This window comes from Sphaerodactylus townsendi, linkage group LG02 (genome assembly GCF_021028975.2).
Source record: "Sphaerodactylus townsendi isolate TG3544 linkage group LG02, MPM_Stown_v2.3, whole genome shotgun sequence".
NCBI lineage: Eukaryota > Metazoa > Chordata > Lepidosauria > Squamata > Sphaerodactylidae > Sphaerodactylus > Sphaerodactylus townsendi.
In genome coordinates, this window is record NC_059426.1 from 113,823,874 (window position 1) to 113,851,854 (window position 27,981).

The window sequence follows — 27,981 nt, forward strand, 5'->3', positions numbered from 1 at the left end:
CTCTTTCCAGCTTTTCCAAACCATTTCATCTCTCAAACACACATTCTCTCTCTCTCTCTTTGGGAAGGAGTTCTCTTTCCAGCTTTTCCAAACCATTCCATCTCTCAAACATACATTCTCTCTCTCTCTTTGGGAAGGAGTTCTCTTTTCAGCTTTTCCAAACCATTCAATCTCTTAAACACACTGGGAAGGAGTTCTCCTTTAGCAGGTTGTGTGAATAGTAGTTTGAAGTTTGTATATCAGAGTATTGTAAATTTTTAAAAAATAGGTGTGCGACATCAAAAAGGTTGGGAAACACTGCTCTATCATCACACATCCCTTTCAGCATCTCCTCTTTAACCTGAAAAGCCCCAGCACCAGACACAACATGTCCTTGTAAAATGAGGGCAGGAGAAGGAGATCCTGAGATTGCAAATGCCTTACACAGTCCAGGTGCTCAGGAGCAACAGCCGCAGAAGGCCATTGCTTTCACATCCTGCATGTGAGCTCCCAAAGGCACCTGGTGGGCCACTGCGAGTAGCAGAGAGCTGGACTAGATGGACTCTGGTCTGATCCAGCTGGCTTGTTCTTATGTTCTTATGTTCTTATCCTTAATAAGTTGAAGTTTCCTTTCTCTCGCCAGAAAAGTTTCTGGGGGCAGGGTGGGAAGATGCTGCTGACCTCTTCCACTTTTACCAGCACCCCGTGCTGCAGCCTCACCCTCCTAATGCCCCCCAAACCTGACCAAGGATCTTCTGGTGGAATCCAGGGGCAGCACCCAGCCATGCTGCCTCCATTCCCTTCGGCACATGGTTCTTGGGCACGTGCGCACAGCCTGTCCCATCCTCACCGGACCCAGTGCATGCTTGTTTTCCACTCAAGGCCAGAGTGGAGGTTGCTTCAGAAGGCCAGAAAGGAAGCGGTAGCTAGCTATAAGCTCTTGGTAGCCCAAACCTCACCCTCCTCCCTGAGCGAGCAACAGAGATACTGCAGTTTCTAGCAGGCCAACACCAGCAGGAAAGCTGCCCGCCCTGCTCTTTCAGATGCACTCCTCCCAACCAACGGAAGCCCCTTGCCTGGGCTGCCGCTTTTTAATCCTACCCCCAAGGTTTCAGTTTGGTTCCAAAAGTTACATGCCAAGAAAAGTGTGCCAGCCTCTAGTCTCCTAAGCCTTGTCCCCCACCTACAGCTTCTTACAGCTTCTGCTCCCCCTTCCCAGCAGTCCCAATCTGCTCATCCATGAATTGGGGGTTGTGCCTGAAATTGTGCCCCCCAACAGAACTGTAAAGCCCATGGGGAGGCTGGCAGAGCTGGCTGCAAAAAGCAGTACAACCCACGGAGAGGGACGGGCGTTGTGCTCTGCTGCACATCCGGGCTGTGGCATAGGTAGTGGGGGAAGGCACGCTCTCTGTGGAGCCAGCATGTTGCCCAAGTGAGCTCAGGGCTTCTGGGCCTGCTGCCTGAGTGTGTTTCTGAGTGTGTAAGCAGGCTGCACATTTTTGAAGATCGAGGCACCATACTTTCAAGGTGGCTCCAGGAGACCCTCCTGGTAATAGCATCCAGCTTGGTGAACTTTGCTTCTAGGGGGTTAATTTTATGAGCCCCCAAAAGGCTTATTTTGTTTTCCTTCTCCTGCACATGAAGCCTTCTGGCTAAGTTATCTCAGAACTCTCTCAACCCACGCCCCCCACCCCCAGAAGCAAAGTTCACCAAGCTTGGATGCTATTACCAGGAAACCTCTAGGAGCCACCTTGAAAGTCTGCCCCTCTATCTTCAAAAATCTGCAGCCAGTTCTTACACACTCAGAAATTCCCCAGACTCTGCCAGGCTCTTCAGCAAGTTCTATGGTGGAAAAAATTACTTTTCCCACCATAGACTTTAATGGGGCTTGCTGTTATTCCCAGCTGGTTCTGTGGTAGACGTTTCAATGGGAGGCACTCTGGTGGGGGTCTTGCTCTGGGTAGGGGCACCTAATATCCAGCAGGGCTGCTGGTATGTGTCTCCTGAAAGTAACCAGCCAACTTTGCTAAAGTTTGCTTGGGAAGGTGCAAATGCTGTGGGCATCAGGTTCACCTTCAACTGGGTGTCCACAGCATTTGCCCCTCAAAATAAGCCTTTTGGGTCCCATAAAATTGAACCCCCAGAAGCAAAGTTCACCAAGCCTGGTTGCTATTACCAGAAAGGCCTCCTGGAACCACCTTGAAAATCTGGTACCCCTATCTTCAAAAATGTGCAGCCTGCTTACACACTCAGAAATTTCCCATTGGCTACAATGGAGCCAAGGCACTGCAGAACAGAGAATCTTGGGCAAATTTCTTGGGGTGCCTGTCATGGGTTCATTTTTAAAGCCAGTGACACCAAAATGCCAGGGTATCACCCAGAGACTGTTCTAATGATACTACCCGAGTTTGGTGAAGTTTGGTTCAGGAGGGGCCAAAGTTATGGACCCTCAAATGGGTAGCCCCCATCTCCTGTTAACTCCCATCCGAGTACAGGGATGAGAGGGATACACTAGCATAACACCCTTTAATATCATAGTACCTTATTAGCTACTTTGCTAAAAGCTTTTCCCTGAGACAATAGAGAGTGCTACCTACCAGGGTACATAATACCAGAATTGATAGATTTAGGAGCCTGACTTTCGGCAAATGCACACCATATGAGACTGGTCTATATATCATGAATATGCCATGTTTCTTTTGGGAGGCACCATATGGTATCAGTAATAAGTGCCTATAAATGTGCATTGGTAATACACCAAATCCTTACCACCTGTGTCCTGGTAGACACTTCAGCATAGAAAAACTACTTATTTCTTTCTGATGCAAAGTACTGAAGGCAACAAATTTCCAAGTCAATCTTCGTCATATATACTGTGGAAAGGTAAGCTAACTGGGAATATTTTTCTTCCTGGCAATAGTTTGGTAGCATTCTTTTCTGTGGCATCTAGTTGCCTGTTTTCTTCCAGAGAAGATCCTAGTCACCTACCGCAAGTGATAAACTGTGAGAGTGTTTGTTCATTTTAATATCATCATAGGAAATCTTTTACAAACAGGTTATTTGTACATTTTATAATGATTGTCTGTGTATGTTCAGCTACTCAGTAAAACATGGCTTTCTGACCAAGAGGTAAGATGGGGAGCTGGAAGGAATATGAATAAATAGAGCAATTTTTTGTTCCAACAGGATACAATTCATGGCTGATTTTTATTTTTTATTTGTGCTGTGAAGTTAGAAGTCTCATGCTTCTACAATTAAGACAACCAATATTTAATTTTCTACAATAAATATATAATTTAGATGGATTGATTCAGCTGAATTTCTCTCCATAGCCCACATATTGTGCTTTAGTTTGTTTTCCTTGTTTAAGAGAACAAGTACAGATTATGCATTATTTACAGTTTTTCACAGTGGGAAGCACATACTTTTGAAGCAGATGGTGTATACCTCCAGAATTCTGAATTTGGATGTATTCAGACACCTCCAAAACTGTTCCAACTGTTCTTCAGAAACATATGTATAGTTGCTCTTGTAAAGGTGAGCTGGGATGGTAAATATCACCAAGGCGACCTTTTCCTTTTTTCTACTGCTGTCAGCTGTTCCCCAAATCTCTACATTTCTGTTGCATCATAATCTGCAGAATGTGTTTACCTTACCAATGACAAGAGCAAATGTTGCACAGGAGATTGATCCAACAAGTCATTACATTACAAAGCAAGTGGGTTCACTTGTATACATAGGTGACCTTTTTTGCTAAATCTAATGGGAAAGATGCCATAATGCTAGATATAATTCTAACAGTTATTTTCTGACACATTTAGCTAATGCAGAAAAAGTGTTCTGCCTATTAGGAAACTAAGTGATGGGCTTGTCTAATAGGACAAATGAAGACTTCACGCTTATTTCAAGAACAGCTACAACAGACCAAAAACAAGCATTTGGTTGAAGAGCTTGAGCCAGTGTATTCAAAGCATCTGCCATGAAAGCCATAGATGAAGAAACCAGCCTTAGTAACTACTGTACTTTCTCCTTCATCCTCCGTACTTGGGACAATTGTGTTGTGGAAGGTTCTTTTGCAGTTACAGAGGGCAGAGCTTCCCATGAAATAAAAGTGTCTGGTTGAACTTCAGGGCTCCATAGTTTAAACTGATCTGCAGGCCTGGCGATTGTGGCCTGGCCCTATACTCTTTACATATTGGACCAGTTATTATTTCCTAGTGAAATCATGGCTTGGTAGAGTTGCCAACTCCAGCCTGCAAAATTCCTGGAGATTTGGAGATAGTGTCTGGAGAGGAAGAGGTTTGTGGAGGGGGGGAAGCATAGAGGGGATGTGATATAAAGTCCACCCTCCAAAGCTGAAGGTTCCTCCATTAGAATTGATGTCTGGAGTCCAGAGATCAGCTCTAATTTCTGGAGAAGTCCAGGCCCCACCTGGAGGTTGGTTCCCTATTCCTGGATCTTAATACTACTGAGTTCTGGAAAAAAGAGTGCAACAGTTCAGTAAAGTCACAAAGGCAAATTGCAATTTGTCCTTGAAATGCAAGAGCCAAAAGGAGATACCTCTCAATTATGTATATCTGGCAGTGTTCCATCTGCTGCCGTAGTAGTGAAGACCACAATGGGTCAGAAGCACAAACAATTATCCTTGCCAGATCAGGTGTTTTTGTGCACATTTTACTAGCTAGGAGTGGATCCTGAGGTTCCCTTCCCTACATTGGATTCTATTATTCTCTTCTAAGTTTTCCTTCAAGGGAGAAAGACTTTCTCCAATAGGGAATGACTTTTTTCTGACAGAGAAACCTTCCTTTGTTGAAGGAAGCCTTTCTCTCACATTGGAAAACTTGGCAAAATGGCATCATAGGATCTAACTCATAGTCTTTATGGGAGTTTTTAAGAATGATGATTACCTGTTGGAGCATGATGGCTAGGCTGACCTGAGTTCTCTCCATTCCTTCCCATCAAATAAGTGGTCATCAAAGCAATCCACATTAATATGTATTTGGCAGGGTCTGATATATTCTGATGCACCATTTTGTGCATGTGCCCTGGTGAATAAAGATCTGTAGACTAGGACTAACATCTCTTAACAGGTAGAGCAAAGGATTAGTGAGATTTTGATACCATCAGTCAATTGTAAAGGACTCAGTAATCATCCCTTCATCCTCCTTTAACTAGGATTCTTGGTACAACATTAATTTCATTGATTTTAACATTGGATAGTGGCAGATTATTATTTTGTACATTTGGAAATGAAACCTGTACATCAACTTAACACTGGGATATACTCCCACATACAGATATTATATTTAACTAGTACCCAGTCCTTTCTTCTCAGTGTTCAATGCAGCATTCATGAGGCTGTCCCAGTTATTCTTGCACATGGGGCAAAAAATCCAAACTTCACATGCATGTGAAGTTTGCTATCAGTTACAGACCAGGAAAGGGATTTGGGCATCTTAGTTGATAGTTCCATGGGAATGTGAAGAAGGCAAACTCTATGCTGGGAATAATTAGGAAAGGAATTGATAATAAAACTGCAAAGTTTGTCATAGCCTTAAATAAAGCAGTGGTGCGACCACACTTGGAGTGCTGTGTTCAGTTCCGGTCGCCACATCTCAAAAAGGATATCAAAGAGATAGAAAAAGTCCAGAGAAGGGCAACGAGGATGATTGAGGGACTGGAGCACCTTCCTTATAAGGAGAGGCTGCAGCGTTTGGGACTCTTTAGTTTGGAGAGGAGGCGTCTGAGGGGGGATATGATTGAAGTCCATAAAATTATGCATGGGATAGAAAATGTTGATAGAGAGAATTTTTTTTTCTCTTTCTCACAATACTAGAACCAGGAGGCATACATTGAAAATGCTAGGGGGAAGAATTAAGACTAATAAAGAGAAACATTTCTTCATGCAACACATGATTGATGTTTGGAATATGCTGCCATAGGAGGTGGTGATGGCTACTAACCTGGATAGCTTTAAAAGGGGCTTGGACAGATTTATGAAGGAGAAGTCTATGTATGGCTACCAATCTAGATCATCCTTGATTTCAGATTGCAAATGCTTTTGCAGACGAGGTGCTTGGGAGCAGCAGCAGCAGAAGGCTATTGCTTTCACATCGTGCATGTGAGCTCCCAAAGGCATCTGGTGGGCCACTATGAGTAGCAGAGTGCTGGACTAGATGGACTCTGGTCTGATCCAGCAGGCTCTTTCTTGTGTTGTTATGTTCTTATTCTCTCAACAACTCTGGAGGATAGACTGGTGCAAGTGGCATAGCATCATCCACATCAACATAGCCACCCATTTCTATTTTCTCAGTCCAAGTCTAGAACTCCATCTTTGATGACATGCTGGTTCATAACAGATGTCACTGTAAAATTGTTCTTCAAAAGCACAAACAGACAGAGTGAGAAAAGGTGTGATTCAATTTTCTATCTGTCCTTTGCAGAGAATGACACTGACAATTTTATCACAACTGTAACAGATTTTTTTTTAAGTTAGAAGAATGTCTGCAATTAGTCTTGCTTCTTAGAACTCCTGGCTAAACCAACATAAAGGGGATGGTTGATATTACTGTGCAAATGTTTATCTGGACAAAAATGAGTCCAGATCTCAGAGGAGCAGCTCATGAGCAAGCCAGTATGCTGAACTGCAGCTTCTATCTGCTCAAAATTTGCAATAGCTGAGTTTTCTAAGGATCATTGCCTGGATGTTGTCGACTTTCAAAGCTAACAGAATGGAATAGGCACAAGACTGTAGCAGCTATTTTAAGGTATGTGAAGGAAAAGCAGTAGAGACCAACCCATCTGCCAATTGCAGTCAAGGACATTTGTCTTTCATAGGAGAGTTCCCCCATGCTTCATGTTCATTGGCAATAAACAAACCTCTAGTCCTTTGAGTTCAACAATGCCAATCAAAGTACAGTTCAGTCCTTAACTCATTTAGTCAAAAGTAGTTCTCATTGATTCCAGTCATGCTCTGTTTTTAAGGAAACATGTTTAGGATGGCAAACTAAAGAGACATTCTGCTAGTAATTTCCCATTTTCTTATTTCTGTGCTGTTCAATCAAAAAGGAAATGGGGAAGTTGTGCAAATAAAAAGGTACCTTGCAAAAGCACATATCTTTGACAGTGGAACTGCTATCATAAGACTCTATCATGTATACAACCAGTTCATAAGAGGTACCAGCCCAAGCAGAAGTGATAGATTATAGATTATTTGTGAATACATTCTGGATATAGATTATTTGTGATTTTTTTGTGAATGCATTCTGGATATGTTTTCACTACCATGTCTATCATTAGTGTTTTTAGGTAATCATTATAGGGGTGTGCACCATTTTCTTTAATCAGTACGTTTCAGGTGTAATAGTCCCAACATTTTTTAAAAAAAACCTTTAAAAAGTTGAATCTTAATATTGCCTTTTTTGGGTTGGGACATAGATTGGTCTGAAGTGGCCCGAATCATGCTGAATTTTTTTGGCGTGATTTGGGAACCGCTTTTGGGATCTCTTTAAACTGCCACCTTTTTGTGGGAGGGGAAATTCCACAAAAATAATAAGGTTTTTTTTTCTGTTCAGCTTTAGCTGAATACATGCCCCTAGCAATTATACCTTAGAAGCAAGAAAAAATAGTGCAACAACAGACAAGGCCTGCCTACAGGCTTTTTCTCATTGTTGTCTGGCTTTAGTGTAAGTTATTATGGGGTAAAATAATGAAAGTATAAATAAGCAACATGACTAGGAAGAAACATCTGAATAGATTCTCCACATCCCCTGTGCCACTGCCATCACTCTCTGTTCATCTGTGGAAAGGATATCCCAAAAACATGTACAGGACAGGTACGAACAGTGTATTTAGAGTAATATTTCAGAATGCCTGATTCTGCTTGTCAAATGTGGCTCTGTTTGGTGCCAGAGGTGGGTGGGAGTAGACTTGCAGCTTCATGTTTACTGCTTTAAGCTCTGTGAAGGAACAGCAGAAGAGACCAACCCATCTGTCAATTGCAGTCAAGGACATTCAGTTTCCATAGTATCCAATGAAAATGACAAGAGTTAGGAATAGAACCTTTCCTCCTGTAACCTCCAGGCATCTGAAAAATGCTCCTTACAATGGATCAATCCATGAAAAGAAACAATAAAGCAGGAAACAAAGGAAAACATAATTACAACAAACATTGTGCTCAATCATGTTGTGGATGGGCCCATTCCTCCAAGATGCCATGAGGCCAGTCTATTGGACATGGGTTGAGCTCCATTTCTACCTCCACTGCTACATGTGAAGTTGGTGCCACATAGCTATCTGCCTCCTGGGGTTCCTCAGCATCTCTTCCCAGTGGTTCTTCTCCGTGCCAGTTGCATGCAAGCCAAGATTACATTTGCCTAATAAGTGGTTCTGTCCATCACCATCCTGGCTCAGCATCTCCAGCTCCACACTGGAGGCACACAGCAGATCCTGGGGCACCTCAAACATAATCATCTCATTCCAGACTGGGTTGATCTTGTGTTTGGCCCGCTTTGTTTGCTTCTTTTTCAGCTTGAGGGACTGGTGCTTTAGAATCACTTTCACAAATATATCTGCAGGAAAAGGGAGGACATTTGGTCATTTACTAGAGATTGGCCTTCATGAGTCAGCATTGTCTGCCATTTCTGCCTGGCTGCCTAAAATTGTCATAGTTATTGGTAAATACTAATATACTCCAGCACAGTAACTCTTGGCCAGTGGGGCAAATACCACCAGTTTGATGCCGAAGTAGTCGAAATGTGTTTTAAGTGGGTATACTGACAAATGGGAAGAATTACAATGCAATTGATAAGTTTCTGTTGGTTTACTTATATCTTTGAAGCTCCCTTTGGAAATCAGGCAGTTCTACCTAGCATGAAGGACTGACTGTGGCTCTGGGCTTGCCTAAGGTCCCATTGGATGGCTGAAGAAAGAAAGTAGCATCATTTTCACACACAGTTTACTCTGGTTTGCATCATTCAACCTATGCCCATATTTTTGTTTTTCACTCACCCTTCCCAAGAAGCTGTTTCAACTGTTTGGAATGAAGATTCTTGGCTTTTATGAGGACCACTAGCAACCGGTTTGCTGCAGGCAAGTAGCTGATAGAAAGAAGAACTTCCCCATAGCCTGTGTCGGGCTCCTAAGACAAACAAGAAAGGAATGGAAAGTTCATCTTCTGATTTTATCAGTGCAAAGTAGACAACTGATCAACTGTGAAAGGCTGGGGGGGGCAGGCAGCAGGGAGGAGACTTAGAGAACTCTGTATAAAAAGTTTAACCTGTTTACCCCCCCCCCACACACACACACACACATTTTTTTCTCTAGGTTCCTGGCTGTGTCTGTGAGCAATTTCTTTAACTCTGCTGAGGTACCATTTCTTTAAAGGAGAGCTTTTAAATGAACACATTTTCCCCTCATGGTGCTATTGATTTTTTTAAATATTTGTCATCACCCCTTACCAATCTGATCTCCCTGGCATGGTGCTTCTCTTATTCATTGTACCTAACCCTTTGTATGTAACCCAGAATAATCTGATGATAGATCTTTTTTATTTCCCACTTGGGAATCAATATCATGTCCTGGAAGGAACAGAAGTCAACTTGTAGAAGTAGAGGGAAGGTGAGTAGAAGGGGAAAGAAAAAGTATAAGTATCCTTGTGTGTGCGTGTGTGTAAAAGGGTCAGAAAGGATCTGAGAAAAGAAAAGGAACAGAGGGGGTTTTTTTTAAGTACATGCTCCTGTAACTTAATCTCATTGCAGGATCCCAGTTTTACTATTAACTGACCTGGCTATACCAGAAATGTCACCATGAGCTGAAGTTCAAAAAAGGGGACTACTTGGACTGATTAGTTGATTGAATAAGGAGATAGCACCCCTCTGTAGCCGCCTTGGGTAAGGTTTTTGGAAAGATAGGATAGAAATACAGTCACATAGGGATAGGATAGATTCTAGACATTTTATCTTAAGGGTCACTCAACTGGGCAGTGCAAACAAAGTAAAGGTTTGTTTCTGTTGTTTTCAAGTGAGAGACAAAGTGCATTTTCTGTATATTATTAGTAAATAAACATATCTCAATAGTTTACATTTTTAAAAAATCCTAGCACAGACATATCTCCAGGGAAACTCTAGGTGAACAAATACAAAACTCAGAAAAAGAATCACTGATGAATTTTCCTCATGACCTCAGCTCAAGGACTGAATGCTGTTCACATACCCTTATTCCCCAAACCTGTTATGGCTGCCTACCAATCTCACCTCTAAACAGCTGTCTAGAATATCTCTGTAAGGAGCAATACTTTTCTTGAAGTAGGAGATGGTAGGTACTGTTCAGAACTGACTGAATGCTCTGAAGAGCTCTGTTTCATATCAGTGAAAAGAATGATTTTATATTAATTGGGGAAAAGAGCCAAGCTTCAAGAAACTGTCAAAAAGGCTAGGAAAAGATGACATAAAGATACACACGTATGATCACTTCAAGTTCACTGTGTCTGACCCTATCAAAAAGGAGTCAGCTGGCACAAAACCAGAAATAAATGCCCTAAATATCCCATCAAACAAATAATAGATGATTGGTTTAGACCAGGTGAAGGTGCTTTAGGATTTAGCAGTGGTGGGATATTGGAGGGCCAAAATGCCCAAGGGAGACTTTGCCTAAGTCAAATAAAGAGACATGAACTTCCCACCTTGTCTATTCTGTGCTTCCCTTTTCCATCAATGCTATGGAGTCCAGTGTCATTAAGATCTGAAAGGGATGTTACAAATCATAATGGCTTAATACCAAGCCTGAACCAATCTATTTGGTTCCTGATGTGGGAAGTCCCAAATGGCATCTTTTCTATCACAGAGTACCATCTGCCAGAATGTATTCTTGCACAAGTGACATTGAAATAATGCTTGGGAAGCTCCCATTCCTTACCATGGACCTTGTGCAGGAGAATTTTACAACTGAGTCAGATCTCTCTCCCTCTCCTTTCCTTCCCCACCCCTAATTTCTGCACCCTTCCCTGGCACAAAAAAATGCTGGCTGAGGCAGCTACATGTCTTATGGTTGACCCACCCCTGCACAACTCAATTTCAACTAATTAGTCTGCATGAGATTTCAGAGTCAGAGGCATTTGGATGTAGCAGCACATCGCTATATGTTTATTATTAATAAGCCAGCAAGAAAAAATTTGTGGGAGCCTTTATGCTATGGCAAGCATCAATCTGTGTCTGCACCAGAAATGAATGGCCTTTAGCTCTCCTTTGGCTCCCCCTCCCCTTTCTTCACAGTATTGTAGAGACATGGCCAGCTTTAAACCAATTCAAAGAACCTCATTTTTGGAAATATACTGACAAAAGTAATCCCTCTCTCTTTCTCTCTGATCTTCCCTTGCTCATTCTCTCCTCCTCTAATTCTTGATGAATGATTTAGGACTTCTGTTGAAACTGTCTGACTAATGGCTGGCCCTCTCAGGTTCCCAATGATGCAGACTACATATCTTCCACAGCAATAACTAGGGCACTTCTTTGAGCCTGTTACCTGTTCCTTTCAGAGTACATGTCATGTGGGTGTCTGTATGGAAAGCTGAGTATACTGCAGAACGATGTTGTTGTCAGCCTCTTGATATAATTGGATGTTATCTGCAGTAGTTACTACGCACAGGCAGTTTCTTGGCATTCTTAGTATTTTATGTTCCCAGGGACCATCTGCTGAACTGACAGATGCCATCTGCTTCCAGTGGTGAATCTGGCCACCTGCTAACTCTGAGTCCTGGATTTGCCCCAGGGTGGGTGGACTATTTTGTTCTTGCCAATACAAGCATCTTTTTCAGAACTGGAAACAGCATCTTGGAAGTCAAACTCTATATTCTGCGGCTGTTACAGGTCCGTTATTGTTAGGAGAGACAGTATATGCAGCCCATGACAATATGATGTGCTGTTTCCCAGGGCCAAAGCTAATTTTAGGGAAAAAAATTGGCACCCAGGGGAGCAGCAACAGGCACTTTTACACAGTCCATTTGTTGAACTTTTGAATGCCTGGTTTTTTAAGTCTTTGTAGTCCATTTCATTATTTTGATGCAATACTTGCATGTGTCATTCATCTCTCTTATATAAGGTGATAAATTTGAATGCTGTGAACTATAAAGCTGAATTTATTAATGTCATGTAAGTAAAGAAAAACAAAATTTCACCCACTAAGCTTATAGAAGCTTTTCAATTATAAAAATGAGGGTAGAAGAGAAAGAAGAGTTTGAATTTATACCCTCCCCTTCTCTCCTGTAAGGAGATTCAAAGGGGTTTAAAAACTCCTTTCCCTTCCTCTCCCCATAACAGACACCTTGTGAGGTCTGAGAGAGTTCCAAAGAAACTGTGACTAACCCAAAGTCACCAACAGGCTTCACGTGTGGCAGTGGGGAAACAAATCCAGGTCTCCAAATAAGAGTCCATCACTCATGTAGAGGAGTGGGGAATCAAACTCAGTTCTCCAGATTAGAGTCCAACCACTACACCACGTTGGCAAAATACGAGCACTAAAAAAGTGTGCATTAACAGCAGGTGGACCAAAATGGACAAGTGGTTCCAAACACATGACTCTGCCTTATAGTGAATCAGTCCATCAATATTAGTATCATTCACTCAGACTGGTGGTCTCTTCAGTCTCCCAGGCGGAGGTCTTTCATATCACTTGCTACAGGATCCGTTTAACTGGAGATGCTGGGGATCGAACCTGAGACTTTCTGCCTGACAAGCAGGTGCTCTGCTACCAAGCCACAGCCCTCCCCACTCTAGATGAACTCTTCATAGCACCTGAAGAAATGAGCTTTTGACTCATGAACGCTTATGGTAGAATATATTTCATTAGTTTTGGAAATGTCACTAACTTTCCGTTTCATTTACTTCTGTCCCTTTAGTTTGCTGTTTTTGTTTCAGTTAAGAATGGTTGACAGCTATCTCCAGCCCTGCCCAAACCCAGTGGCCCAATCCATTACCTCAGTTTCTGCTCCTAAATCCCACCCTGCCAAGGCTGGGAATGAAGAACAGTAACCCTATCCTGCTTACCTGCATAAGCTTTCATTCTTTTCATTTGTTATCCAGTAAAGTTCTACAAAAAAACACACGTGCACCTCTTTCTATTATTTACTCTAATAATTCATTGCAACAAAAAGCTTTATCGCAGAAAAAGAAAGAAAGAGGCCTAGGCAAGCAAACTCTATCATGAGAACCAAAGGAGAACGAAGCATTTCAGCAAGAAAGCAAACTTAACAGCATAAGTTGCACAGCTGATCAGAACTCAGCAGCAACAAAAGGGTGGGTTGAACAAGAACAGACTTTTCCACATATAATTTCCACATATAATAAAAATACACTAAGTTGAAAACTTGTCACTATGAATGATAACCAATGTCCTACCTAACCAATCTTTTACTTGTGTTTATTTTATATGTATTTTTAAATCTGTTTTAATTGTTTTAATGATGGGCTTGGGTGATTTTAATGGTTTTTAAATGGCATTTTATCATGTGTTTTAAATTGTTAGGTGCCTCAGTAGTCCTTCTAGGGGAAGAAAGGATACAAATTTTGCAAATACGTAAAGATATTCATTTACAACAAACACACACTGGCAGTCTTCAAGCAGTGATTGCATGAACACTTGCCAAGGATGCTTTAGGCTGATCCTACATTGAACAGGAGGTTGGACTATGTGGCTTGTTTGGCCCCTTCCATGGTTCTATAACAAGCCAATGTGTGAACACCCACTGAAGTTGTGGGATTTCTGGGTTGTATGGCAATGTTTCAATAGTATTTTCTCCTGACGTTTCGCCGGCATCTGTGGCTGGCATCTTCAGAGGTTCTTCATAGTCAACACTTCTATAAGCAGGATGGACTTTTTTTCCTGCCTCCTTTTTTCCCACTGCAGCCCAGATCCCCCCCCCCAAATTCTGCACCTGGGGGCAAGAACCAGTTGGGGGGATTCACTAGGCTGCAGCAGGAGGGAAGAAGCAGAAAGATTCTGTTTCACTGAAGGAAGTGCCTTCCACAAACTTTGTTTGCCAAATGGTCTCCTACTGACCCATTTTGGAGGGGTGTTTCTGCACCCAGCATATTCCCTTCCCCTATCCTAACCCAATTTATGTCAATAAAATCTTCCAATAAAGAATTTCACTGATCAAATACCTTGTCAGGTGTTTTCAGTTTCTCCCACTGCACTGTTCCATATGACTCTCCCATATTAGCCAGACTTGGTTTAATTTCCCCAACAATGCTGTGCCTGGAGAACTTGTCACAGTTTCTCAGGGTGAGTGTCAGCACCCCTTCAGATAGCTCCTCCTTCTTTAATGGGAACAGCAGAGTTTCCTCCCAGATGATGTGTGACTGCTTCTTTTTCAGCACAGTTTGGGCTTCCCTCAAGCCAGACCTGCTCACAAAAGTGCCCAGGATGTAGTAGTCACAGCCATTGTTCTGTTCTCCTGCTGTGGTTTCATACATAACTGTGAGACCAGGAAAAGACTGAAACTGTAAGACCAGAAAAGGTTGCAGTGCCAAAATGACATTCCATTCTAAATTTCTGATTTAAAATTTTAAAATGTTGACCTTTACAAAATACATAGACTGTACAGTGACAATTTTGGAAACTGCCCACTATGATTGAACATGCTTGGTGTCATTCTCATTTCTAGAGTTTTTTAGTGGCTTGGTGACTACCTGTAGAGAACCATAGAAACTAGGGTAAACTTGAATCTTGGATTCAAATCCTGGATGAACTGTAGATTCACTGAGTTTCTTATAGTGCCAATTTAAGCAGTCCATTGAAAGCAGTGGGCTTAGAAGGGCTTAACTTGGGATGGCACTCAAGCCAGTCTTTCCCACCTCAGTCAGCCTTTTTTAATAGCAAACCTTACTCAGTTATAGTTTATATTTTTAATATGAAACATTACTTAGACCAATAACATTCAAGGGCATAAGGCCTCCTTACCTCCAAGGAAAGCCACACACAACGCATCTTTCTGTTGGTCATAGCCAAGAGAATAGCGAATTTGGGGGACCTGGTTGCTGCCAGCAACTGTCTCAGGACTCAGACGTTCAGTAACACACACATCCTTCATCTCACCTGCAATTCATACCATTGTGATAATAAAAAGTAGGTTATACTTCAGCCAAATGCATTATTTAGTGACACTGTTTTATTCTGCCTATTTGCTACAGTTAGATACAGCTACATCTTCAATAGAGAGAACAGAGTTTTGGAGCAACCATACTACTAACGGTGCTGAGATCTCTGACTCTGGGATAAATAAAATTATTAAGTTTGTAATTCAGGACCAAGGGACTGTTTCTCCATTCTGTCAGTTAAGTAGTATCACTTTATCACATTCAGAGAATTCTGCATAATTTAATGCTTACAACACTGCTACAACATGCCATGATGTCATGATATAATGACACCATAGCAAATTATTTTGGCATAACAATTAAAGTGTCCAATCTTCCAAATTAATGACTATTGCATAGAAAGCCAGATTTCAAAAGAAACTGAAAATGCAGATTTGACACAGAATAAATGAAAACTAAAGCTGATCAGCAGTAAATGCTTGCTTGTTTTTCAGGGTTTTTTTTTTAAAAAAAGAATGGTTCATAAGAATTAATTATTATTCTCAAAAGACATTAGTTGTCAAGATGTTAATCCTCCTCTCTTCTAGAGGTATTGTATCCCATTCACTTCTGTTTTTTTTTAAAAAAAATTATAGCTGCATCTAACTGTTCGTCAGATTTTTGGGGTGGTGGTGGCAAAAATTCAAATATCCCAGTTTCCTCCTACTTTATTTTTGAACATCTATATACATCCCTTTTTTATGAACTGCTTTTTGAGAAATGCACATTTAAAGTCTTCTTGGGTTCATAAAAGTAGTTTCATGGCCAGATTTCATATTCTACTGCTCTTAACAGATAAACTTTTATATCATCACTCCAAAAATCAGAATCATTGAGAGTCTACTGTGCTAAATCATCAGACTTGTATATATTTCATCTTCCATGATCTTATCAAACAAGGACAGAATATGGCACCTAGTATAATGTTGCATATACTGTTAAAGTCTTATTTGTGCAGACAAAATTTTAGAAATCTGTGGACACTGAAGTGAAGCTTTTCTTGCAGAATGGATCATCCTCCCTACTCCTTCTTGCTATAACCCAATAGAATATGAAATCATGTTTCAAGAGACCAGGGGACCTCCCAGGAATAGTGCTGAGTTTGATGTAGGAGTCAATATCAGATGGTAGAATCAGTTAAAATCTCTTCCCACACTCCTTTGGTGGTGAAAGCACCCTTATACCAGTGGAAGACAAGCTTTGCATCCAACATTAAAAGGCAAAGGTCCAGTAGTATGGTTGCTCCAAACACTGGCTGCTGGCCAAGTGGAGCTAATGAAGCCCTCCAGGGATCTGGGATCAAGGATGAAGTCCTTCAACATCAATCACAATTCCTCTCCCATGCAATTCCCAAAGCTCTTTTAATGACCAACTATTTCCAGTACTGATACTCGTAAGTGCCATCTGAACTCCACCATCATAGTCTTTATAAAAACATCTTTCATAATAACATAATTAATTTCTAACAGAATAAATTGTTAGGAGAATGCAAATCAATGCAGATATGCAAAAGCATATGGTTGGCTGGTGTAAAGAATACCCAGTGCTATGCCTAGCAGTCTATGGCTCCATGCATTAAAGACTTTCAGCTTACTGCTTTCCTTCGGTCACTATACAAACATGGTCTTCTCCCAGTATTTCCTGAAACACATAACTACTTTCTTCATTGGTTCAGAATCAAGTAATTGAAATAGTGGCACTTGCCCTGAGGAGGCTGGAAAACCGTTTTAAGGTTAAAAATAAATTTATATCTGAATCATACAGAAGCAAAACTATGCCTGCTGGAAAATCCCCAAGACAGCACAATGATTGGCATGATTACTAGAATAGATTTGTGCTGTTAAAAGGATGACTGGGGGAGAGGGTATAAATCAATGATGATGAACCATCAGGAAAAAATGCTGATCTGACCAATTACACAGAGAATTTGTTCAAAGCTGCAAGTATCAAAAGCAGATACTTTTAACTGTCTTGATAAGTCACATATTTGCAGTGAAGCTTTATTTTGATACGGTGTTAAGCCCACACCTAAATTTAAACTAAATTGTTATCTTGCCAGTTGGACCTACTTATGCTGGGATTGGTCAAAGAAGAAATTCAATATGGTCAATAATTTTAATAGGAAGCAATAATGTATGGCTTGTTAAGCTGCATACCATTTTGAGGGAGAACTAACTCCTCATTGACTTGTATGTTTATCCTTTTCTCATCTAGAGCTGAAAGTTTCCCCTGGATTTTTTCTTTTGTTGTCTTCAAGGTGTAGTCTGTGTAATTAACAATTTCTGAAGATGTCACAACTGGTTTTGGACCATAGATGTGGGGAAACTTTAGGATTGTCCTTGGCTGTACAGGTTCTGTCATCTTCTCAACATTGATCTGAAATAAACAACCCACCACATTATTCTTATTGTGTTAAATTAGAATTCCTCACAAGGATAAAGATGGGCTTCTTCAGTGTACAAGATACTCAATAAGACCAACACATCATTGACAAATTAATTCAGCAATCCACGGTGTTCATCTAGCTCAGTACAGTGCACACTGTCTGACAGTGGCCTTTTCCTCACAGCAGACATAAAACATCCTGCAGAAGTTTTTAAAAGATCCATTTTGACTTTTTGTGTTTGCTCTGTGTGGAGAACACAAGCGTTGCCAGCCAAAACAGTTCTTTTTCCTGGCTGCTGGCCAATAGAGCTATTGCCAGTTTCATAGTTGCGCCCACCATTTTGTGTACTGCTGCTACAGAGATTCTCCTTCCTCCGCCATTTGGTGAAGGTTTGCCCCAGAGGTTTTCTCTGCTTGCAGCTAATCCACACACCATTTCACTGTTAAAAGCACATGAATGAAGTTTGTTTTGTCTGATGATGTTGCACACATGCCATTTCCCTTTTTTCTTTTTCTTTTGTTTTGATGGGGGTGTCTGCAAAACTACAGTGAGAAACTGCAATATGCAGATATTTGTGTCATCATAGATGATGATACAAATGCGTACATAGCTGGAGATTTCTTCTGCTTGCAGCTAATCTGCATATGATTTCACTTAAAAAGTACATGAATGTTGTTTTGCCTGGCAATCCTGTGCATTGGTGTGGTTTTTTTTTTTCAGGCTATGTTCAACTGCAGAATTACTCAAGTCCTGCATATTGGGATTCACTCTAAAATAAATAGGCAAAGCCCACACATGTTTCAATGTCCCTAGACAGGGATGGGGAGAAAGAAAAGAACTTGTATAACTTCTGAACATTAATTGATGCATCATTAGTCACAAGCACTGACTGTCGCTACAATGAGCGCAGTCCACAGGTAGCTGACTCTTGCTGAGTCCTTAAAAAAACATTTTTACAAAAGATATTTTTATTGAAGCAGACAAATGCCACAGATAAAATAGCCCAAGCAAATAATTGAATTAAAAGGCAGTATAAATCACCTTTAAGAGCTTAATGAAGCACACGCATATCTAACATCCTTGATGTTGTATTTAGTGAAAGAGGAAAATGGCTTCTCATTTGTATGGAAAACATTGTATGCATGAATATTTGTGTGCTAAGAGAGGAGGCCTCATTTGGCACTCTCTCTCCACATAGAGAAAGGTTGGGAAAAAAGGATAAGAACAACCCTGCTGGTTCAAAACAGTCACATATCTAGTCCACCATCCTGTTACACTGTGGCCACCTAACAGAGTATAGAGGCCAGTGTTTCCTTCCAGCACTGGTTTTCAGAGATTTACTGTCTGTGGGTATAGAAGGTCGTGCTTTCATCAGAAAAAGCAACTCAACAGGTGAGAGCCCTTAACAAAACTGGTAAAACTGATCAAAGTAGGAACTCCGATTGCTACTAATCAATGTTTTACCATTCTTTCAAACCACTTAATGTGACAAGTTCTGAAAATGTGGATATTGCTCTTTTATTATAGTCACAGTCACTGCTAGGCTTAAATGGAGAGGATGAGAACATCTCCCTAACTGTAATGAATGTGTTTCATTAGGCTTTGCTGTCCTGTTAATAATACATGAAGGCAGTGCCATAGAGGAAGCATGCTTTGGAGCTCGATCATTTGGATACCAGTCTGCAAGCCCACTGAGGATACTGTTGATACCCAGGAGATGGCATAAAGACATGGCAAAAAAATTCTTTCAAGTCTCAGCCTGAGAACAGCCAAGTACTAAGAATGGGAGCAAACTAACCAGCCTTGGTCCTTCCTCTCAGATTGAAAAACAAGGTGCACTTATTTTCAGTAAAATATACAAGCAAATACATTAGTTGGGTGCTGTGTGGTTTCCGGGCTGTATGGCCGTGTTCTAGCAGCATTCTCTCCTGACGTTTCACCTGCATCTGTGGCTGGCATCTTCAGAGGATCTGATGTTGGGAAAGCAAGTGGAGTATATATCTGTTGGAGTGTCCAGGGTGGGTGGAGAAACCTTGTCTGTGAGTAACAAAGAAGGCAACCAGGTCAATAGTTGAGGGCATCTGAATAGAAGTATGAGTAACAATGAAGACTATAGCCTGGGCGTAACACTGGACATAGCAAGGTCACTGGTGGGAGCATCTGAATAGAAGTATCCCTGGCCTTTGTTTTCTTTTTTGTCTATGGTCATCCTGTGTTTGTGTGGAGCTGGTTAGACACTGTCTTGACTCTAGTATTTTTCAACACTGGCAGCCAAGTTCTGTTCATTTTTCATATGGTTTCTTCCTTCCTGTTAAAATTGTCCATGTGCTTATGGATTTCAATTGCTTCTCTGTGTGAGTCTGACCGTGAGTGAAACTTTCAGAGTGGTCCAGAATTCTTGTTTTTTCAAATAATATTCTATGTCCAGGTTTGGTTTATCATGTGTTCTGCTATTGCTGATTTTTCTGGCTGAAGAATAGTCTGCCAGTGTCACCTTTTCGTGCTCTTTGATGCGATGTCTGTGCGCTCGCGTTTGGTGGTTCCCTATGTGAGAGCTTGTCCACAGCTGCATGGTGTCACGATAGGCTCCTGCAGTAGCTAAAAGGATCCCTCTTATCCTTTGCTGAACAGTAGCATCTGTTGAATTTTCTGTAGTGGGTTCTGTAGATTGTTTGTAGGTTGTGCTTCTTCATCCAGTTTTCCCTATATGCGATCCAAGTGGTTCCCTTGATGCTTATTAGGTAAGAACACTTTCCCCTCTAGATGGCTCTTTATCTTTGTTCATGTGGCTTGTTCCTTGGTCTTGCAGCCCTTCATGATTTCTGTATTAGAGTAACCATTAGCCATGTAGGGGAAGACCCCTGTTTAGGTGATTCAATTCATCTTGTAGGAGGTGAGGTTCACAGATTCTGTTTGCGCATGATGTGTACCAAAGTTTTTATAGTTGCTCCTTTTTTTGGCCTGGATGGTGATTGGGTTTTTTATTGTAGATATCTGTCTGTGTGCGTTAGGTTTTCTGTATACTGTGTGTCCCAATTGCTGGTTTTTTGGTTTTGAATTGGTGAGCTAAAACATCTAAAAATGGCAGTTTTTTCCTTCATTTGCTTTTCTCCATAGTAGAATTGGATGTTTTGGGTGGATCTTGTTGATATGGTCCAGGAACTTGTTTAGTTCTTCTTATCCTTGGCTCCAAATGGTGAATGGGTCATCGACGTAACGGAACCATAAGGTGGGCGTTTTTGGTGCTGTTTTTCAGGGCTTGTTTCTCAAAAAATGTTGCCATATAAAAAATTAGCTATTACAGGGCCTTCAAGAGAGGGCTACTGCCATGGCTACCCCATCTTTCTGTTCATGAGTATTCATTTATCCCACTGGAAGTAGCTTTGGTAGTGAGACAATGTTGAAACAGGGACTGTGATGTCTTTTGGGAATTTCTGGTTAATGGAGTGTCATGGTGTCTGTTATGGGGACCTTTGGTGAATAGGGACACTGCACATCAAAACTGATCAAGTTTGTCATTGGGGTTGAGTTTGAGAGTTTGCTGATTTTTCAATGAAGTTGAGTTGGAGTCCTTAATGCTTAATGTGTAAGTAAGATCCAATATGGATTTGCAGTTTAATCTGACCAGAAACTTTGCCAAATCATATGTAGGAGATTAATTACACTCACAATAGGTCTGAGTGGTGTGGAGTCCTTGTGGATTTTGGGGAGTCCATACTAGGAGTCTAGGAGGGTGAGCTTCAGATTTGCAGAGAGCGTTTGCGAATGATTGGATCAATTGAAGGAGTTTTTAATCAAGGTGTTGGTTTTCCCTGGTAGATTTTGTTGGATTTGGGTCCTGTTTGCTTTTTTGTATGTTGTGGTAGGTCCAAAAGTTTGTCTGATTTTTTTCTTTGTATTGGTCTGTTTCCATGATAACCCGTGGCATTTACACAGCTTTATCTGCTGGTAGAATGATGATTTCTGGATCTGAACTGAGGTCTTGGATGGATTTTCTTTCTTTTCTTGTTATGTTGCTGGAGGCAAGTTTGGCCTTTCTCAGAATCCTTGCTGTTTCCCTCTCTTGCTTCACTCCCTCTTCTTCCCTCAGGGGAGATGATAAATCGCTGATTCCACATTAGCCGATGATGGCTTCTACTGGAATTCTGGTGGTGGTAACAGCAAAGTTGCCTCCTTTTGCTAAGATGGATAGTTCAGCCTCAGAGAGTTGCCTCTCAGTCAGATTGATGATGGTCCTTGATGTGTCCAGTACAGGTTTCACCTGATGTTTTTGGCATTTGTCGAATTTTAGTTTCTGCCTTTTAGTGTGGTCAGCCATGTCTTTCTCCATTTTGCAGTAGGTGAAGTTGTCAATTTTATCCCAGTCTTGTGCACTCATCTTTTGGCTGGTATTGATATGAAGGACTAATAACTCCCTGTCTAAGTTTGCAGGTTCTTTGCGGGTGGTGTGGATTCTCTCACGTAAAAGCGTATGTTCTAGGCGGTTATAGATGCGGTGAGCCTGTGGTGTTTTGAAAGTCCTTTTGGCTGCAAGAAACCACACAGCACCCAAGTGATTCCGGCCGTGAAAGCCTTCGACAATACAAATACATTAGGTTTTTACCAAAAGTCCATCTACTGGTATATTCTGCTCATTTATCTGTTATCTTGTGATCCAATCCTATAAGCAATTGCCCTGAGGCAACAGATTGTAGAGTTTTATGCCCTTACTAGAAATGTATTTAAACAATTATGTTTAGCAGTGTAAGCAGAGCAAGGATCTCTTGAGTATCATTAAGAATAATTCATTATGTCATGATTAAGGAACAGGGATAGCTACTGCCTCAGTGGCAAGGTTTGCTAGAGCACATAAGACTGGCCTGACCTCTCCGTTATACTTGAGAAGTAAAAGTTAGCAGGAGTCATAGCAATCAACAAAAAATTATTGTGTTGTAACAGAACCCAGGATTCAGAAGTGAAATAGATCTAGTGCAGGGGTTCCAACCCTATTGAGGCAGTGGTCACTTCTGGAATGTTGAGAAAGGATGGTAAGTGTCAGCACAAATTGCCTGCTATAGTGTGCTGATGTTGCTGCTGGTGGTTGTGGTGACAGTGAGTAATGAATAGACACCTCTGCTGACTCAAAGTATATTCTTCCTGAGGGCTTCTGAATAACCTGCTGCCCAGATTAGGCAGAGGAAAGCCAGGATTAATTTTTTGCTTTGGGAAAGAGGTGTTTTAAGGAAGAAGCAAATGGACACCAGCAAACACAGGGGTAGCATCTTTGTTCCCATGGATTTGGGATTATCAGTCTCGAGCATACAGAGGCCTGTAATGCATGATTATCCAAACCGTAACTCAATTCATCCTTCATGAGGCATTATGTATGTACTAGATATAGGAATGTCATCATTTGTGCATTAGTAACACATTTTTTTAATGGATACTACACAGAATCCCATTGCCTGTGTCATACACCCATACTTTAGGCTGGCCATCCTCTCTACCATATCTACCAAGGAATATGGAATGACAGTAGGCATCAGTTTACCAAGTGCTGGCCTGTTCACATCTTTTGCAAATTGTAAAAGAAGTCATAGATGCCTGCAGGCAATAAAATGTCACACATAAAATTACAAATGAAAATCAGGGTTTAAAAAAAACTTATCTTTTTAGATTTGATCACAAAGTTGGTTTCGACCTGGTTAAATGCTAATTTCAATTGAACAAATTGAAATTATGATTAAAAATGTAAACTCTTTCCAAAATGGCTGTATGAATGGACTGGTACAAATGGCCAAAATCTCACCACTCTATGCATCACTGTTTGCAAGCAACAATACAAATGCTCTGATATATGCATTTGGACTGATTGGAAATCTGTGAATTTCTGCGTATTTGCAGTGTATATCTTGAAAGTAGAATTGGGATAATTTTGAACTGAAAATCACAAAACAAATATGAATTGAAAATTTAGACATAACTGTGTTTTTACTGATCTGTACACCATCCAGAGCCCTTATCGGGTGGTATATCAAAACTAACAAACAAACAATTATGATTACTATAATTTACAGCCAAATGCCAGACACTCCACTAGGCAATGTATTAATGTATAACAACTGACAACCACCATGAGAGCCATATAGAAGCATCTAGGGACCAATCTACCCTTTCTTTAGCTGAATTTGCTTATCTTTATTGTGCCTCCTGCAAGCTGTCCTTCTCATATATGACAGCTGATGATTTCAAAAGAAAACCTCTTCTTGTGGGCCAAGAAATGTATGTTAAGTAAGAGCTCTGTATGTTAAAGTTGTTACAGATAAAGGGACACCCATCGAAACTGCAAGGCTTTGGTAAACCTATAGCTCTCTTCTCTGGGACTAGTAACAATGAAGGAGATTGTATGCTAGGCTGAATAAACATCAACCCAAACTGGATCAAGCCTCTAAATTGTAGGCCAATTTGCCCATTTCAAAATGCAGTGGCAGTACTTGTTGTTAATAGGTAACTTGTCTTCTGTCAGATTATCACTGTCCTGAATATTGACAAGCCTGATAATGTGTGTTCCAAATAATGTTATTTGGAATAATGTTATTTGGAGGACAGCTAGAATGTAGGTGATGGGCGGAGGTACTGATAAAAACAGAAATGGATGAAAAGTACCTCCCACACAATTAGAGACTCAGACTCTAAAACACACATTTGGGAGGAAGGTTTGTTCTGGGCAAAATAGAAATGTTATTTATTCTAAGAGAAAATATCAGAACCACACAGGGAAATAATCTGAGGACATTTTCCACCTTCAGTATCAGACTGAAAGCTACTGCAGATATAGCATCACAGACAGATCTCTCATGCCACTCGATGTCATGCCAAATGTAAGACAGAAAACGATTAATGATAGGATGTGGTTAGACTACTTTAACATGTTAGTATGAATGCTGTGGGCTGACATGGAAATTAGGTTGCAACCTTGTAAACACTGTATTGTTGAAGGCTTTCATGGCCGGAATCACTGGGGTGCTGTGTGGTTTCCAGGCTGTATTGCCGTGTTCTAGCAGCATTGTCTCCTGACGTTTCGCCTGCATCTGTGGCTGGCATCAGATCCTCTGAAGATGCCAGCCACAGATGCACAGCGATTGTAGCGTCGAATAATGCTCACTAAGTATGACCACTCAAATCTAACAAGCTTTTTTGGAACAAGCTTCCCAGTACTCAGTGGGAATTACCCAAAAGATTGGAATGCACAGACATTGTTCCCTAATCTCAAGAACTACAAAATGGTTTGAAAAGGATAGGAAATAGTGGTGATTTTGCTCCTTGATGGATTCCATTTAACAGCTCATGGGCTTTTGTGAATAATCTGCATTACAGTAGTCGATGAATGTGAAATTAGGATTGTAAAGCACCTAGTTTATGAAAAGTACTGAATATTAGGGATGACAGGCTGCTTATGTTTTGCTGAAGATAATGGGACAGTGAGCATATAAAGATGTCATAGACCACTGAGCTAGTATAGCTGCTGCAGTAACATCTCTCAACAATGAGGCAGAGATTTCTACCACCACCACCCACAAGGCCTGCTATACATTTCTTTTAACTGGAGATGCCAGGGATTAAACCAGAGATCTTCAGCATGCAAAGCACATGCTTTATGACTGAACTATGTCTCTGCCTTTTACAAAGTCCTATAAGGTACAGACCTTGCTCCTCATTTCCCCCAGGTCACTGAAGACTTGTGCAAACAAGAAGGTCAAGGCAAGGCATGCAAGAGTGCAGCTGTTAACAGTGGACTTCATAATTACATATTAGCTGGAGCATGAGCATTCAGATATCGGTAATCCAGGTTCAACTTTTCCATTGAGCTATGAAGATCAAGAGGGGTGACCTTTGCAAGTAATTCTTGCTTTAAACTTTACTCACAAAGGTTTTATAGAGCTGAAATGTTTCTCTGAATTCCTTGGTGGGTGAATCAAAAGGACAATGATAACTGCAAGTTTTTGGGGACATGGGGCCAGGACTTGGAAAATGAAGAATGAGTCTTGTATGGACAGATCTCATCAAGGGTAATCTTGTATGCTTGTGTTGTTGTTGCTAGAACTTCAGAGCTTTGTGCTTAGTCTACATTTTAGCCTTATTCTGTATTCAGAGACAGCTAGCAAAAATAAGTCATTAGAAAGTGGTAAAGTGGTATCACATGCTTATGAGCAAGGATATAACTAACGGCAATGCCAACAAATACAATATATAATTGAAATCACAAAGTGTTACGAGTTTATAGCCAACCTGAGAGCAGGTTCAGAAATTCAGGGAGTTGTTTGAATTTTATAACTAATAGTACAATCTTAACAGAGCTACACCATCCTAAATTCTTTGAAGTCATGGGATTAAAAGGTGAAACTCTGGTGGATTCCGCACAGCATATGTATAACCTGTTTTCCTTTTCCACATTCACATGGGTGCTGTGCAGGCAGTGATTGGAGCCCATAGAAATAATCTGGGTTGCTTTCACGCCTTTCCACAGAGGAATGCTTCTCTCTCTTTTAAAAATAAAATTCCTGCAACACATGCGTAGCTGTGCAGGCATACAGAAATGAACCCCCTCAGGCATGCCAATCATCCCACAATATGATCTTCTGCACCTGTGTAGCTGCGCATATGCAACATGCAAAATTAAAAAGGAAAAAACCTCCCTGCAATGGCAGAGCAATAATGAACATGTTGCTGTGGCAGGTGAATTTTCCCTGACTCTGGACAGCGCATTAGAAGGGAGGGAAATAAAGTGCCTCCTGCCTGGCTGTTCACACGGGATTTTGCAAAAGAATCACTGGTTTAGCAATTTTTGAAAATCCTGGGTTGAGGGAAATAAAACAGGGCAGACTTGTTTTGGGGACGGGACCTGTGCAAAGTCCCCTTCAAAAATCGGTTTGTATTGTGCCCTACACCTGTTATTTGCCCTGTGCGGAATCCATCTTTACATAAGATTGCACTGTTAGAGATCTATACCCAGAATATCTAAGAATGTAAACTACTATTTACTTCAAAAGCATTCCTCAATGTCCTGTGAAATAGGCTGTGCACATGAATTTTTTGGATCAGCAACCAAGGCTACGAGAAAAAGATTTGCTCATACCTGTTTAACAAAATGAATGGGGTAGAATCTGAGCCCTTATATTTAAAGTCCAGCTTCCAACACTAATGGTCTGTCCTCATTCTATGTCATAGGTTATATGGTTGTTTTGTTCTTATTCATTATTTAATCAAATACGGAGATTAGTCAAGAAGATCTGGCAATAGCTAAAATGAATTCTGATCATTGGAGTTCAGCTCACATGGTGGAGCAACAGTAGACTCACCGCCATTGTCAGTACATTTGTCATAATTGGGTTTCTATCATTGTTACTGCCTTATCTTGAAATCTCCCCAAACACACCTTGAAATGCCTCGTATATTTCCATCATTTACCATTCCATATATTATATGACAGTTCATCAAATCTAACAAGCTTTTCCTGTGCAGCAAAAGCCTATGTGCATGAAGGTGGAAAGATCAGTGGGTATTATAAAATATTCAGATGCAATTACCATGATTTTAATTTTTTCTGTCTGAAGATCAAGCTTTGGTTGTACGCAAACAAAGCTGGTCTGACCACCCAGACAGATGGTGATTCCCTCCTATCTTTTCCATCACCGACTTCACCTTTAATGAAACAAAAGCTGGCTGTTGCTTTGAGAATCCCACAAGCCACCTGAGCCCCCTTCTCCTTTTGTCTCTTTCACTGCCCTGAAGTCTTCCTGTATACGGAAACATTACAAACATAGCTATAAATCACATTATCACACACTGTACTTCTGAATCAAGGAAAGAATAGCAGAGTGAATTCAACAATGTGCTTTACCTGCTGGACTGTCTGCAGTACAGTGGGTTTGGCATTTTCAGGGTCCAGGTCCTGTTCCTTGTCTGAGGGTCCTTTTCCAGGTCGCTTACATTTGCACAAGCAGGTCAGCCCGCACAAAGCAAGGATGCTGGTAGCAGTCCCCAAGGTAGCCCCCAGAGCAATCATTGGGACAGACAAAACCATTGTCTCCGAGCCACAACTTTATTCAAGCAGCTCAATTCTCATTCTTCCCCTTGCAGAATTCAGCCTGGTGTCAGCGTCTTTGGATGAGTGCAATAGATTCTCTCTGGCAGTTCCTAGAGAAAAGTGATTCTTGAGAGACTAATGACTCACTCTTGCTTTGTAAGGCAATCATAAAACCTCCCCATTCTTCCTGGTGGTATTCCTAGCTTAATACTCCAGGGAAGGCAAACAGGAGCAGAGGAAGCAGCCGTTCTAATGCCTGCAGTCCCTTTAAGACTGCAAGCAGTCAGCTTTCATTGAAGCTCATTCTCTGACTCCACCGAGAAAAGTCTGATGTGCGATAAAGGAGTCAGACGTCAGCAAGAAGGGGGTGGGTCATGCTGGCCAACTCACAGAAAGTGAGTCTATTGGAGGGGCTTACT

General features: G+C 41.1%; 1 protein-coding gene across 2 annotated transcripts; it reads right to left on the bottom strand.

Annotated features, from left to right (window-relative positions):
* Positions 1–6,109: 6,109 nt before the first annotated feature.
* SYT13 (synaptotagmin 13) lies at positions 6,110–27,866 on the bottom strand. Of its 2 annotated transcripts, XM_048486967.1 has the most exons (7): positions 27,377–27,496; positions 27,063–27,272; positions 17,267–17,486; positions 14,935–15,069; positions 14,136–14,449; positions 8,989–9,118; positions 6,110–8,549 (listed from the first exon to the last, which is right to left on the bottom strand). In XM_048486967.1, exons 2-7 carry the CDS (start codon positions 27,063–27,065, stop codon positions 8,245–8,247), a joined length of 1,107 nt encoding a protein of 368 aa, XP_048342924.1. In that variant the 5' UTR covers positions 27,066–27,272; positions 27,377–27,496; the 3' UTR covers positions 6,110–8,244. The 2 variants fall into 2 exon arrangements, with proteins under 2 accessions (XP_048342924.1, XP_048342923.1); XM_048486966.1 differs by lacking the exon at positions 27,063–27,272 and having other exon boundaries at positions 27,377–27,866.
* Positions 27,867–27,981: the final 115 nt, after the last annotated feature.

Bases quoted from the DNA above. Each gene is read 5' to 3' on its own strand.
- SYT13 (XM_048486966.1), bottom strand. From the start codon at position 27,559: ATGGTTTTGTCTGTCCCAATGATTGCTCTGGGGGCTACCTTGGGGACT. The intron at 15,070-17,266 runs GTATGCAGCTTA...TATGAATTGCAG, and splicing joins GTTAGTTCTCCCTCAAAATG to GTGAGATGAAGGATGTGTGT. The intron at 9,119-14,135 runs GTATTTGATCAG...TGTTTGTCTTAG, and splicing joins AACTGAAAACACCTGACAAG to GAGCCCGACACAGGCTATGG.